Genomic DNA, 15,096 nt, shown 5'->3' on the forward strand with positions numbered 1-15,096 from the left:
CTCACCCACCGGGACTCTCTCACTGTTGGACATTCCTCTCCACCCTTGCGTGTCCCCAGGAGACACACCGCGCACCACAAACTCTAACTCCGGAGACTGTTTTCCGTGTAGCTGTATTAGCTACCCCCTCACCCTGATGCCCGTTGGACCTCACGGCTGAAGCACCACTTCCGTCCTGTCCATCGAGGGCATCTGTCCATTGCGGGAGTCCTCAGAGAAAGAAGTCCTTCAGTGGCTGAGGAACCTGGAGAAGAGGAGCGTGCCAGCAGGTTGAGGTAGACAGATGTTGGTCTGTTGCTCTCATTCCTCAGTCTGTCCAGCCTGACATCCTACTGAACCCCGGGGGGTCCCAGCACTGTGCCCCACCTGCTGGGATGGACGCAGGGCATGAGGGAGGAGGGTGGTGTGGTCGGGCGGCGCAGCCTCCATGGGGAGGTGGGAGTTGGACAAGCAAACAGCAAGGAGACCACACCGAGCCGCATCCATGGGCTGGTGGCAGAGAACGAGGCAGACACAAATTGTGTCTCTGCAGCCGAATATCCTGCGTTATGCTGGGGCTGGGCTGGGAAAATCAGAGAAGGCTTCTTGGAGGAGGAAGAGGAGGAAGGCAAATAATCCGGGCCACTTACGTCTTTCTGGATGAGCTCAGCATACACCAAGCAGGCAGCAGAGATCAGCACGTCAGCGTCAAGGTCAATGAGGTTGTTGCAGGCCTGTGCCAGGAGAGGAAGCCAGAAGGAAGCAGGTCTCCCTGGACACAGGCGGTTGCCTGCCACTTCCAGGGGACAAGGCCACTGCTCCCTGCAGCAGCCGGGGCTACCTGATCTCTCCCCAACCAGCCTGGCACAATGCCAGAAGTTTCACCTCAGGAATGTGGTATTTGGGGGGAGATGGTAATTGTCGTTTTCATACGGGGCTCTGAGGGGTACCAGGGTTCCCCGAGAGTCTCAGGAGCTTCTAAGGAGAACTTGTTTTATAATTGGGCTGCCTCCCTAGATTTTTTTTTTTTAACCTAGGCTCCTTTTTAGCAATGTCAGAAAACTCTCGGTCTTTTGCTACAGGGGGACCCTAGGGCCCAGGGGGTTTACTGGGAGGCAGTAAACCTAGAAGCTGGAAAGCTTTCAAGGCCTCAGTGTCCTCCTATGCTAAAACAGGGAGCTGCTGTGATGGTTACTGTCCCGCTGCATCTGGCTTGTCATGAGACCAGCACGGTGCTCAGGGCAACCCAGTTCCTGCCAGAGCCTGAGGGCTGGGATGGCATGGGAGGGGTGGGGGTGGGGGAGGGGCTGGCCGGGCCCCAGTGTCCTCTCACCAGGAGAATGCCGTCGCTGGTCAGGCTCTCCTGCAGCACCTGCTCGCGCACCATCTGCAGCATGCTGTAGGCCACCAGCACCTGGAAGTTTCTGCAGGGTTTCCCTGTCAGCAGAACCTGTAGATGGCCCACGAGTCTCAGCCAGGACTTCCCGGCCCTTTGGGTGGTGAGGTGCCCACTGACCACAGACCTACCCGGGGTTGGCCATCCCTGGGCCTCACTGCTGACTCCCTCACTCACTCAGGCAGGTGCTACCTCGGGGGATCCCAGGCATTGTGCTGGCTACTGGGGCACTCAGAGAAATAGCTTCAGGGAATTCATTAGCTAGATGAGGAGAGGATGTGAGAGGGAAGGAGGGAAAGAGAAAGGGAGAGGGAGGGAGGAAGGGGAAAGAGAAGGAGAAGGAGTGGAGCTTTGGCAAAGCAAAGGTTGATCAGTCAACCATCCAGAGGTGTCCCCAGGGGTCTGGGGGTGGCCGTAGACTTGGGCATGGAAACCAGCAGGCCAGGAGGGAGTGGAGGCAGGTGGGAGTTGACTTGTGGGGCGCTGAATGCCAGGCGGAGTGTTGCGCTGGGCAGAGCAGAAGTGGGCAGTGGGTCTGTTCCCAAGGAGGTTCATGGGCCTATGGCCCGAAGGCCTGGGATCAAAGAATTGCTCCTTTGACCTGCACTTGGAGGGCCCTCCTTCTCCAGGAGTGAGAGCTCACAGGGAGCCGCACTCAAACGAAGGGGACGCAGAGGAAGGGGCAGCTGGGGACGTGGAGCAGAGGGAAGCCTGCGGGGGTCAGAGCAGCAGGAAAGCCGGCCAGGCTTCCACCGCACAGGCTGAGAGCCCCTCCTTCTGACACCGCTGCCCTGAAGAAGGTCCTGGTGGGACAGGATGGACAGATGGACAGGCTGATGTTCTCGCCTCCTCCAACAAGGCCCCGTAAACCCCAACGTGCTCAACTCCATCCCAAAGCAGCAACAAAGGGGAAGCAGGGAAACGGGCTTCCCCCCGTTTGTTAAAGGGGTGGGGGCCCAGCCCCTCCGTTCAAGGAGGACTCACCTCCCAGAGCCTCCAAACGTCGTCGAAGGACTTGAAGGCCCGCTGGAAGCAGAGGCAGAACCAGGGGAAGAGGGACTGCACGGCCCCCGCCCCCTTCCCTTCTGTGGAGAGAGAAGCGGGGTGTCAGCCGGGAGGACCGGGTCGGGGGGGGAAACCAGGTGTGGCGCACTAATAGGCCGAACAGCAGGGCTCGTGAACACCCCGGGGAAATCCAAAATGCCTGGCTCTCACGTTGCCAGCTGTTTTCAGAGAATGTTTGGGGTGAATTTTCAACTGTCCGCGTTCCAACCCCACGTCTAGATGAACCTTCCTCCAGGGACCCGGAGAGAGGACCAAAGGCTCCCACCGCCAGGGCAGGACTGGGGGCGGGGTCCTTCTCAGGCCCACCCTGTGGGCGGAGCTATCCGTTTGCAGAAGGTTGGGGGTGGTCTACTCACTTAGGTGCTCCGCAAACACGGGGTCCAAGAAGTTGATCAGAGTGTTGAGCATATCCAGGTTCTTGCCAACTCCAATCTTGATAACACAGCTGTGCTCCTGAGAAAGATGGGTGGGAGCAAGGGCAACCGAATCTTTTTGGCTTGAGGGCCGTCTGGGGTCACCAGCGACTCAGTGCCGGAGGCCCTGTGTATGGCTGGCTCCGGGCTGGGCTCGTGTCTGTATGAGCCTGGCTGTGTGCGCGCACGCGCACACTCAAGTCATGTCTGTGTCTCCGTGATCTGGGTGTGTAGGTGTGCTCTTTTATATATGTGTATGCACCTATGTGTGTGTGTCGGGAGTGGGGATCCAGGGATGTCTCAGGTGTGGATCTCAATGCAGCCAGCCCGGATATGCGGACAGAACTAAGTGGGACAGGGGAAGAGCATCCAGCCCATTGTTTCCGGGAAGGAGAAAGGGATGAGGGTTGATTCTGGACAGCCGCTCCCAGACCATGAGGAAGGGCTTTCCAAGGGAGGGTGTTCTGGAGAGAGCCACTTCAAAAGCTCTCAACCCGATCACTGTGGGGTGCATGTGGGAGTAGCCAGTCCCCTGGCGGGTCTGAACTGTGGGTCATGTGAAAGGAGCAGTGAAAGAGAAGGCCAAAATAGTCCTTGAATACCTGGCCAAGGTTACCGGATCTTATTCTGGAGGCGACGGGGAGCCATGGAGGGTCTGCGGGAGCAGAGCCCTGTTTTGTGGGGGGATGCGAGGAAGAGGCAGCCATCCCTGGGACTGACCAGTTACACTCTTTCAAGGTTTGGTGAGAACTGGACCCAGAGCATCCTTCCAGCCCCCTCCTCAACTCCAATGCCTACAACACACACAGCCCACCCCCCAATAAACTCACTGGGGTGAATGTTGCCTGTCCAGGCTCCTCTGGGACCCAGAGGGCTGTTTCATGGCTGGAGGAAAGAGCCGGGGCTCCCATTGCCTGCCTGACCTCCGGGGGGTGTCTGGGGAGTGGCATTGGTTAGCCCTGAGCTCAGGCCCAGCCCTCACCGTTTTCTGCAGGAAGAACTGGAAAAGCCAGAAGGTCTCATGGTCGTGTTCTGCCATCAGCTGGAAAAGCATCACCATCTCATGGAAGCCCTGCTGGTACTCTGGGCGGGGGAGGGGAGACAGTGAGGACCAGTGAGCCCGGGCTTGGGCTGGGAAGGGGTTCCAGGAAGGAACTGAGAAGGGGGGCTGAGGAGAGGCTCAGCCCCACGGCCCACCTGCCTGGGTATTGCAGACATAACTCAGGAGCAAGATTTTCTCCAGTCTCTTCTTGTCGATAATGACGTTGCCTAGGTGGTCTTTGTCGTAGAGTTTCTGAATGTCATACGCTAGGTTGGGAACAAGAGACACGTCAGTGGCACCTGATGGCCTCAGCAGAGGGGCCATGAATGAGTTTATTCCCCCAAAGGGCAGGACCCAGGGCACCCTGGGGAGGGGATTGTGAAAATGACATCCGCCCACAAGGCTCTGCCCAGCACCATGCCCTGAGCTGCCTGGCTTTGTCCTCACCTCCGAATCTTTGACTAGGCCATACCCTCTGTCAGGAACGCGCCCCCCCCCCTCCCCATCCCTGCTCCACCGGCCCCGTCCATTGAAATCCAGTCATGTTCAAGGCCAAAGAGGAGAGATGAAGACAAAGCAGCAGGAGCACCATGCACTCGAGGGAATATGACGCTAGGCATGTAGGAGCCCCTAGGAGACATGATGGGTGGACTAACCAGGGTTTAGCCAGCAGGATTCCAGAATTCAAGGTCTCTCCCAGGAACGGGGAAACCATCTGCCCCTGCATATGACTGAGGGGAGCAGGCAGGCATGGCCTCAGGCTCTCCTGCCGGACCCAGCCCTGCCCACCCGACTCTGCTCACCGATGGAATTCCGAGTCTCCATAAAGTCCCGGTGCAGATTTTCCAGAAGGGGCTGAATCTTTTTATACATCTCACATAAGGCCTCATAGTTCTTCCTGGACAGACAGAACTGAGGCTGGAGGAGGCAGCCTTCTCCTCTCCAGTCAAGGGCCGTCTGAGCAGCGCTCTCCGCTAGGCTCTCCCCCTACCTGGGAGGCTTCCCTCATCTTGGTCTGCGCCAACCCTAACTGTGCTGTTCTGTGCTCATGTGCCCCCGGAAGGCAGCATGGAGGCCTCAGGTTCAGTCTTGTGGCCCTGGGGGTCTCACAGCTGTTCCTGATTTCTGGCTCCACAATTAAAAACGGGGAGTTTGCAACGAGGGTGAGGCCTTGGGGACATCATGATCCCTCTCTAAGACTCAGTTTCCTCTTCTGTAGAATGGAGGTCATCCTGGCACCTGGGACTTGGAGTCAGAAGGCCTGGATGAGGCAGTGTCTAGTGTCCATCATTAGGACGTGCTTAGGTGTTGTAGGAGGCTGGTGACCCTTCAAAGCCATGTCTACACCTTAACTACTAAATCCTGTGAATGTGAACTTAAAAAAGGGCCTTTGCAGATGTAATCAAGATGAGATTAATCTAGATTATCTCAATGGGCCCCAAATCCAGTGATAAGTGTCCTTCTAAGGACATGCAGAGACACAGAGACAGATAGAGGGGAGAGGAGCAGTCTGTGTGACCACGGAGGCAGAGATGGGAGGAGTCCCCAAAGCCACCAAAAACCTCAGAGGCAGGGAGGACTCTCCCCTAGAGCCTTCAAGGAGTGGGGTGCTGCTGGCACCTCGCTTTTGGGCTTCTGGACTCCGGAATCGAGGGCATAGATTCCCACTGTTGCAAAACCCTATTTGTGGTGCCTGCGACAGCAGCCTTGGGGAGCTAACACGGGCTCTTGTCAGGGCTCTCGAGCTTTCCAGGCCGGCCCTCAGTTCCCCTTCTGCCCTGAATGGTTCTCTGCTGGCCCTCTGTGCATGAGTCTTCAGCTCAACTAGGCTGCTTAGACCCTAGAGGAGGAAGGGACGGGGTGGTGGCGGGGATGAGGAGCTGTTGGGATCAAGCCCCTTCCAGGCCATCTGTGCACGGCTGAGTGGAGCTGAGCTGGAAGGTGCTGGCCCTTCCCATGTTCACGCCCTGGGTCAGGAGCACAGGGGCGGTTTTGTCTCTTAGAATAAGAAATCCATTGGGGGGGAAGAAGATTGCAATTGTTAGGCTGGGATGGGTACTGTCACCTACCCTCCCCCGACAGGGTCTGGAATGTTCTACCTCCTCATACTGTCCACAGTGAGCCGCTCATCCTGGGAGCTCTGCCATGAGTAGTAGCCCGTGAGGAACTTCCAGGCTTCTGTCCTCACGAAGGGGTGCAGGCCCTGGGGTGGGAGTGAGAGGTCAGGAGACCTCCAGCTGCCTGCCAAGAAGGTGTCTCCAAATGCCATGCCTGCCCCTTGCCCACCCGTGCCCCCCAGTGCCAGGGCAAGGCCTTGGGGACCGTACCCGCTCCAGGATGTTCACACAAATGAGGTCTCGTGACTTGGCCAATAGACCGTTCTCATCGAAGAAGCCATCCCATTCCGTCTTGTCAATGGGTGGTTTTCTCTTCGCCTGGCAAGGACAATCACTTCAGCCCTCTGTTAGGAACCTGTGGCTTTTCTTTTTAAGTCTGATTTTTCCCCCCATCCTATCATCTGGAGTTTGCAATATGGATCAAGTTCCCTGCCTCTGACTCACTTCTGGAAATCTATCCTAAAGAAATTACTGCAAAGTTATAGAAAAATGATGAATACACAATAATTTTCATGGCGCATTACTTACCAAAAGGAAAAACCGCACGTGCTCTAACATGCAATAAGGGAAAAGTTAAATAAACTATAATTTATATGCTCAATGGAATATTGTGAGGCATTAAAAAAATGGGGCTTACAGGGAATGAAAACCTGGAAACGTTAAAATGTTAACGGAAAAAAGCAGAATACAAAATTATACATTCAGTATATAGCCTCTATCCTCTCTATGTGCTATACTCCCTGTAGACCTCTTACGTATTATGAAAACTATGCCTTATATACTCTAATGGAACGTGCATTAATCACTAGGGCAATTCTGTTATGGAAAAAAAATGAAAAAACAAAAACAAAAACAAAAACAAACAAAATCAGCCACTGACCAAAAGCGAGAGTGGTTATCTTGGAGAAATAGGGCCCTATATCATCTTTCCTTTTTCTTGTATTTTCAAACTTTTCTGTAATAATGTCTACGACTTTGATAGTGGAAAGATATAAAATAAGCGCTAAACACTCCCATGAGCTAACTTTTGCCTTTCCTGGAAGAGTCAAAGAGTTCATCATGAGAAATGGTTTCTGGTTTTCATAAGAGAGGGGTGTGTGTGTGTGTGTGTGTGTGTGTGTGTGTGTGTGTGTGTGATGGGGAGAGGTGAGGACACTGCTTGGGAAGTAATTAAAAATGCTCATAAGACAGTAACCAGGAGGTAAGAGCTTCTGCCAGAATGGGGGAAGCTTCCTAGAGGAAGCCTTTATTGGAGAGAAGCGTATCTTGAAATGCCATTATTGCAGGCACGAGGACGGGCTGATGGACAGAGCCTGGCAGGTGACTTGCCCTGTGTGATGGGCACACTCCCAACTCCCCAGGGATATACAGGGATATACACCCGAACGTGCCCATGTGTGACTCAAATTGAATTTGCATAGGAGTCCCCTGAGAATCTTCCTAAAAAGCAGATTCTGACTCTGAGGGTCTGGGGTGGGGTCTGACTCTGAGGGTCGAGATGACGCATTTCTAACAAGCTCCCAGGAGACTGCTGCTGCTGCTGCTGCTAGCCTGAGGACCGTAAGAGAGGAAGCTGTTAGAAGTCGCTTTAGCCCTGGAAATTAAAAAAAAAATCAGAACCCACGGGCCCAGATTGGCGATCATTTCCACTAACGCCACATTTGATAGGCATGGATTGAGCACCTTAGTAATGCCTCCAGGATCTATCTTCTGAACCAAAATAGGACACAGGGGCCCAAGAAGATATGAAAAAACAAAACAAAAACAAAACAAACAAAAAAACCCAACTCCACCCTCATTGTTGGCCTAACCTTGGGGAGCAGACTCTGTCCTGCTGTCATGCCCCAGTCGCATAGACACTGTTGTCTGAGCAGAGCCCCGCTTCTGACCCTCAGCCTGCCATCATGTTCTTCCAACCTATATTCAGACTGTGACACTCAGCATGAACCGCGGCAGGAAGCAAGAGAGAGTAGGCAACGTTGGGTTGCGTCCTGGGGTCCTTAATCATGAAAGGGAACCTTGGCAGTGCATTCCATAGAATTCTTAGTCAATTTATCAATTTCTACAGTAAAAGCAGCTGTGATTTTGTTGGGGACTGTGCTGAATTTATAGGTCAGTTTGGGGAGAATTGACCATAATACTGAGCTTTCTGACCCATGAACATGGTATATTTCTCCAGCTGTTTAGGTCTTCTTTAATTTCTCTCAGCATTGTTTTGTAGGTATGTAGCTTTTTCATGTATTTTGTCAGATTTATCCTAAATATTTTGGGTTGGGGGAATGTTATTGTAAAAGGTGGTATTTTTAAACTTTCAACTTCCAATTGTTCATTGCTAGTATATAGAAATACAATTTTTTTAAAAAAATTTATTTTTTTATTAACATATAATGTATTATTAGACCCAGGGGTGCAGGTCTGTGAATCGCCAGGTTTACACACTTCATAGCACTCACCATAGCACATACCTTCCCCAATGTCCATAACCCCACCACCCCCCAGCAACCCTCAGTTTGTTTTGTGAGATTAAGAGTCTCTTATGGTTTGTCTCCCTCCCAATCCCATCTTGTTTCATTTTACAATGGGTTTTTATATAGTGATCTTGTATCCTGCCACGTTGTTAACCTCACTTATTAGTCTTAGTAGCTTTTGCGGATTCCACGGGGATTTATTATAGAGGCCAACAATGAGCAAACTGCAACCCATGGGCCAAATCTGGCTTGCAACCTGTTGTTTTTTTTTTGAACAAAGTTTTATTGGCACACAGCCGTGCCCATTCATTCATGTATTGTCTATGGCTGCTTTCACGCTAAAATAGCAGAATGAAGAGGCCCCTGGCTGGCTCAGTCTGTTGCGCACCTGCCCTTAGCTCAAGTCATAATCCTGGAGTCCTGGGATCAAGCCCCACATTGGGCTCCCTGCTCAGGGAAGGAGCCTGCTTCTCCCTCTTCCTCTGCCCCTCCCTCTGCTTGTGCTTTCTCTCTCTCTCTCTCAAATAAATAAATACATAAAAATCTTTAAAAAGCAGAGTTAAGTGGTTGCAACAGAGACATATGGCACAAAAAGACTAACATATTCTGTATTTCTCTATTTAGGTCTTTTTAAATTTATCTCAGCATTATTTTGTAGGTATGTAGGCTGTTCATATATTTTGTCAGATTTATCCCTAAATATTTTTGGTTAGGGGCATGTTATTGTAAAAATTTATTTATTTATTTATTTATTTATTTATTTATTTATTTATTTATGAGCTGGCTAGACCTCCCATTGCAGAGGTAAATAAACATGGTGAGAGCAGGTATCTTTGCTCTGTTCCCAGTCTTAGAGGAAAAGCATTCAGACTTTCATGACTCAGCATAATATTCACAGCAGGCTTTTTGTAGCTGCCCGCTATCAGGTTGAGAAAGCTCTGTTCCCCTGCTAGTTTGCAGGGAATTTTTATCAGGAATGGCTGTTGGATTTTTTCAAACAATACCCTGCATCTGTTGAAATGATCGCACAGTTTTTGTTTCTTAGTTTGTTAATATGGTAAATTACGTTGCATGCTTCTGAATGTTAAATCAGCCTTGCATTGCTTGGACAAACCCCACTGGTGATATGTTATCCTTTTTATACATTATTGGAGACTATATGCTTATTTTTATTTCGGATCTTTGCATCAGTGTTCACATGAGATATCGTTCTACAATCTTCTCTTCTTGTAATGTCTTTGATTTGGTATCAGGGTCATACTGGCTTCATAGGAGGAGCAGGGATGGGTTCCCACTTTAAAATTTTCAAGCATAGTTTGTATTGAATAGGTAGCATTGCTTTCTTCAATATTTAATATAGCTCACCAGTGAAGACTCCGAGGCCTAGTGTTTTTCGTGAGAAAATTTTTTAACTACAAACATTTTTTTTTATTAGATTGAGGGATGGGGGCACCTGGGTGGCTCAGTGGGTTAAAGCCTCTGCCTTCGGCTCAGGGTCCTGGGATCGAGCGCGCATCGCATCCGCATCCGGCTCTCTGCTCAGCGGGAAGCCTGCTTCCTCCCTTTCTCTCTCTGCCTGCCTCTCTGCCTACTTGTGATCTCTGTCTGTCAAATAAATAATAAATAAATAAATAAATAAATAAAAATCTTTAACCAAAAAAAGTAGATTGAGGGATGGAGTCAGAAGAAAAAAATTTTTACTTAAAAAATTAGAGATTTATAGGAACAGGGCATTTTCCTTCTAATTCGCTTTTAAAAATAAAAGCAGGTAATACAGGAAGCAACAAGGAATTCACAAAAGCATAAAGCACAAAAATGATAGAAACCCAAACAAATCAATTATGAAAATAAATGTATTATATTCTCTGATTTACAAAGCATTGATGATGTACCAGGCACTGTCCTAGGCACTTCGTACTTATTTAATCTTTGCAGCCACCTACGAGGTAGGTGTGGTTATTTATTTTTTTAAGATTGTATTTATTTATTTGAGAGACAACGAACACAAGCAGGAGGAGCAGGAGAGGGAGAAGCGGACTCCCCACCAAGCAGGGATCCTGACGTGGGGCTTAATCCCAGGACCCTGAGATTGTGACCTGATCAGAAAGCAGATGCCACAAATGAGCCATGCAGGTGCAGGCTTTCTTATGTATTAATCATTAGGATTAATGAAACTTGAGATTGGTTATGGTCATTATAATTAGTTTTTATGATTTTGAAAAATACACCGTGTGGAGAACTTTTATGACTGAGGCTGACTTTTAATGAAAAGATAGATCTTGTTGAGTGGGCTTGAAACCACCTGCTAACAAAGGCATTACTGCCACCTGGTGGCCGCATACCAAAATTGTTGGCAAAACACCAAGGAGAATTTATCAGCATCTCCGTGATTGAAATTGCAAATCTACAAGTCATTAAAGTTAGACCGTGACATATGGGGAGAGGTAACTGGCTTAGAAAGAAGGGTGAAAGGGAGGAAGGGGACCTGTGTTTTTCAGTTCAAGGTACAACTTACCCTGCTCAACCTTGTAGGCCAGATCAGGGTTCTAGCCCTTCCCATCCCACTGAGGAAAGCCCCATGCAAACCAGAAGTTGGGGAAGGATGGACTGAGCACATACCAGGATGAAGGAGGCTGACCACCTGGCAGAGAGGCTGTTTTCGGGAGAAAGGGTGGTCATGGGCCCTGCTGGACGTCTTCAAAGCAGCTTCTGACCAGAGCTCACTTGGAGCCCTAAATGATGCTTAATTAGCAGGGGAAAGTGATCTTCCTTTTAGGGAATGAATTTTATTCCCGGGAGGAACTTAGCCTCTCCCTGTCCTCCTACAGCTGAGCAGAGCCAGGCAGCGTGTATCACAATACCCCTGGAACCCTCATCACAATGACCTTGGAACATGGGAGTGCTCAGCCTCAGAGGTAACACACATGCGGGAACAAACTAAAGCTACTGGTCAGCCAGAAAAACCACAGGACATCCTGTGTACATGTCCTGTACACAGGACACAGGATGTACAGTGGAGGTTGGGGATAAGAACACACAGATCAGGGTGCTGGGCAGGTCGGAGGAGGTTTCCTAGGAAAGGTGGGGCAGGAAGCCTTCCTCCCTGTCTCTGGGTATCCCTCCTCTGGCTTGCTCCCCTTGTTATCCCACAGATCACTGCCCAAACCCAGATAACACCTAGAATCTGAGCTTCAGGTCTCTCGGGTATCGATTCCCAGGATGTGGAATCAGTTGTCTGGGTTGGGGGCCTGGAGGCCTGTATTTTGAAAAACTTCCCAGGTGATTCAGTGTCAGTATGTGTATGATTGCTAGCTTCTGGGGTTAGATACCCGTCTTCTTTTTCCTTATATCCAGAGCACTTAAGACAGTGCCCGCATGACTAAATGAATGACTTAATTGAATGGAAGAATAAGCGAAACTCTCTTAGATCTCATCTCACTGTCCTCTCTGAAGGAATTACAGAGATTTCTATATGAGCCTTGTCTCCCTTCCTATCCTGGGTTCCTCAGGCCGGGGCCAATGCCTGATTTCTTTGTGCTTTCCTCCCAGTACCAATCCCTGCAGCCTGGTACTTGGCAGGTTCTCAGTATTTGCTGAATGAATCTGAGATGTTGGCTCCTCTTGGCTCTGGCCTCACTGGTTCTCCACCTTAAGCATTGCTTGCATCTCTACCCAGGTCCTGGCTGTGAAAGCCATCTGGCTTGAAAGCATCCATAGTCATTAAGAGATGCTAGTAATTAGATCAATGAATTTGGAATCAGGAGCTTGGAGGTGGAATTTGGACTCTGACCTTAAATTTGGATGTTCCCCCCTTTGGAGCCTTGGGTCCCCCAGCCATGAAAGCAGAATACAGTCCACCTCCAGTTCTCACATCCTTATTAACATAATGAATCAGCATCCACACAGAACTCTTTAGTGGACACAATTCATTGTCTCATTTACTGTTACTGTTCTGCTAGCTTGCGGCACTGTGGGGGTCCTTTTAAATCAAAACACCTTATCCTCTTCCTCCCTCCCTGACTCCTTGCCAGCCTAGGAAAGCATTCTTGCACAGTCCCCTTAATCTGCCGCCCCTAGGCCTTCTTGGAGCGGGAGGTGGGTGGCTTTGAGCAGGAAGGGGTGGAATGAGGATGGGGCAGCCTCCCACAACAGGGTGCCTCCATTCTGAGGTCTGCGAGAAGCTTTGAGAAGCTTCCAGAGCAAATGTCCAGAGCAGGAGGCATGGCATGGGGCATTACTCACCATTTGGGATTATCTATGCCTCTGTTCCTCCACATTAAAGATGTCGACAACTGAGAATTAACTGCAATTTTTCCCTAAGAAGCTCAGGGATCAGGCAGGGAGTTGGAAAAACTGTGTGCTAAATCTGACGTGGCTTCTAAAATGAACACGATAGCTATAGATCGTCTACTGAACTTCCTTTCACCTCTGGCTCCTTGTCTGTAAATTGTAGATAATAACCGGGGCCCAAATTAGCTGGTATGGTTTGGTCATGTTACAAAAGCGTCAGAGCACATGGAGGCTTAATATTCAAATGGAATTGCAGGACACTGAAGCAAGAATCATTGTTGATCCCCTTTACTCCTTCTGCTGAAACTTACAAGGGATTTACATGTGTCAGTCTCCTGTCTTCAGGGCTGAATGGTCCTTACCACGTCCATTTATTTACGTAATTCCCCAAATTCTTTACATCCCCCCCATCATTTTTCTTTTATGCATTTCCCCCTCCTTGACAGCAGCCCAGTTTTACTGCTTGAAGTTTCTGTGCCTGGGGGTTCTTCAGGGGACAAGAATCCCAGCTTTTCGAGTATTATTCTTGGTAGAGGAGTATGGGCAAAGCTTGGAGAGATCTAGAAATTGCATTAAGTCCTGGGAGGGAACAAGGCTCCCAGCCCATCTTCTCTTGGGAGAATCTGGGTTGTCCTTTGGCTGAAGGGGGTGGTTGTAAGGCAGGAAGGTGGCGGGAAGGTGTGGAAGGTGTTTGGCGAAGACTCTCTCCTCCTCAAAAGTGCAGGGCCCACGCAGTGAGAAAGCTCATGGGCTTTGGTGCCAGAAAAACCCAGGTTCAAATCCTGATCATGCCGCCTGACCAACCAAGTGACCTTGGTCTCACCTACTGGGAAAGGCATGGAGGCTTTCCACCTCTGGCTTGGCCACTCGGGAGTGGGCACTGGGCCTGGGACACTTCCTTATCAAGAGTCCTCACAGCCTGGGCTGGATTTATCACCTCCTGTGGGAATGTCTGTCCCTCTTCCAGATTCAATGTGTGCTCCTTTGTTCTGCTTAAGTATGTGGGTTAAGTGGCACCTGGTCAATCTCTTCCCAGTGGGGAGGGAGCGGGGTCCTTTGTCTGCAGCAGGAGAGGTGTGTGTGCAGATCATAGCCCTGTGTTGGCTGGAAGACCAGACCCACTGGCCACAGGGGACTATCGCCCACTGCTGAAGTGGATCCCAATCTGTCTCTTGGCGTGAGCATCTCCTTGTTTCCTCCAGGGCCTGCGTGAGTAGTGTCTTTGCTGGGGATGCCGACACCTGCAAACCGCGGAGTGGATTGGCATCTCGCGATGCTTGTTCCTGGTGGCGGGCATTGTTGGGCAACTCGCTCTCGTCCATGCAGGGGACCTCCTCCCTAAATGTGGTTTTGCTCTTACCCTTACAGAGGGGGGTCACGGGAAGGGAGAGAGGTGATACCACCTCACGGAACTGAAGGGTAAGTGAAGCCGTGTGCGTAAAGAGGCTGGCCTGGGCCTGGAGCACGGGACCATGCAGTCCATGATATTTATTACTAACCTCAGCATCTCTATTTTTGCTAGGGATGCCCGGATGTGTCCATAAAAGTCACTATGAACTAGACTCAAGTCCAGGGACTGCCTGCTTCTGTGAGGCTTCTCAAAACTTCTGTGTGATAGTTCAAAGATCCTGTGAGCTGGTCAGTTTCTGCCTCTCTGCTTTTCTCCAAGAACCTAAGGACCAGGATTACTACCCATGTGGACTGCGGCAATTATTAGAAATTAAGTACCCTCGAGCTCCTTATGTCAACGCGACATACCACCACTCTGTGCCATGTGATGGGACTGTGTCCCCGTAACAGCGATCTGCCAGCCCCTTCAAAGGACATCTCCCCATGACCGTCCACGTCCCAGCCATGCTAGTTCTTGGTGTAAATCACACGCATTTTATCTCATCGCAAAGTGCCAATGATCTTTTATGCTCAGGCTGCATTTTTCTCTTTGCCCCTCATTGTGAGGAACCGGGATAAGTTTAGCTTCCCCACAGCAGGTTTCCTGCCCTCGCCCCCATGGAGTGCGGTATTTCTGACTAAGCCGAAGACAGCTGCACGTCATCTGTCACTAATGCGAGGGAAGCAGGGAGCGGGGAGCTGGGGCTGCAGGTGGCTGTCCTCCAAGCACCGTGGTAGCTGGAAGCCCCCAGAGAAGTAGCCAGCCATGCTGAAGTCCGCTGAGCCAATCAGAGTGCCAAGGGGTCATTCGCTGCATGTTGGGTCATTATCAAGGTCTTGGGGAGACCCCACTTCCCTCCAGTCAGTTGAAGATGATACCTCTATGACCTCCCATTCAGCTGTCATATGCACCAGAAATAACCAACAGGAGCAACGC

The 15,096-nt window shown here is 50.4% G+C and overlaps 1 protein-coding gene across 2 annotated transcripts; it reads right to left on the reverse strand.

The window, feature by feature from the left end:
* Positions 1-211: 211 nt before the first annotated feature.
* TBC1D21 (TBC1 domain family member 21) lies at positions 212-11,159 on the reverse strand. 2 transcript variants are annotated; one of them, XM_046010269.1, is made up of 11 exons: positions 11,100-11,159; positions 6,223-6,330; positions 5,995-6,098; positions 4,699-4,793; positions 4,051-4,161; positions 3,836-3,936; positions 2,797-2,893; positions 2,360-2,460; positions 1,313-1,429; positions 630-713; positions 212-244 (listed from the first exon to the last, which is right to left on the reverse strand). In XM_046010269.1, exons 1-11 carry the CDS (start codon positions 11,157-11,159, stop codon positions 212-214), a joined length of 1,011 nt encoding a protein of 336 aa, XP_045866225.1. The 2 variants fall into 2 exon arrangements, with proteins under 2 accessions (XP_045866225.1, XP_045866226.1); XM_046010270.1 differs by lacking the exon at positions 6,223-6,330.
* Positions 11,160-15,096: the final 3,937 nt, after the last annotated feature.

Source organism: Meles meles, chromosome 6 (assembly GCF_922984935.1).
Source record: "Meles meles chromosome 6, mMelMel3.1 paternal haplotype, whole genome shotgun sequence".
In the NCBI taxonomy this organism is placed as follows: Eukaryota; Metazoa; Chordata; class Mammalia; order Carnivora; family Mustelidae; genus Meles; species Meles meles.

Coding starts and splice junctions, on each gene's coding strand:
- TBC1D21 (XM_046010269.1), bottom strand. CDS start 11,159: ATGACCACCCTTTCTCCCGAAAACAGCCTCTCTGCCAGGTGGTCAGCC. Junction 4,162..4,698: donor GGAGACTCGGAATTCCATCG/GTGAGCAGAGTC, acceptor TTCCCAACCTAG/CGTATGACATTCAGAAACTC. Junction 714..1,312: donor CCAGCGACGGCATTCTCCTG/GTGAGAGGACAC, acceptor CTCCTGGCACAG/GCCTGCAACAACCTCATTGA.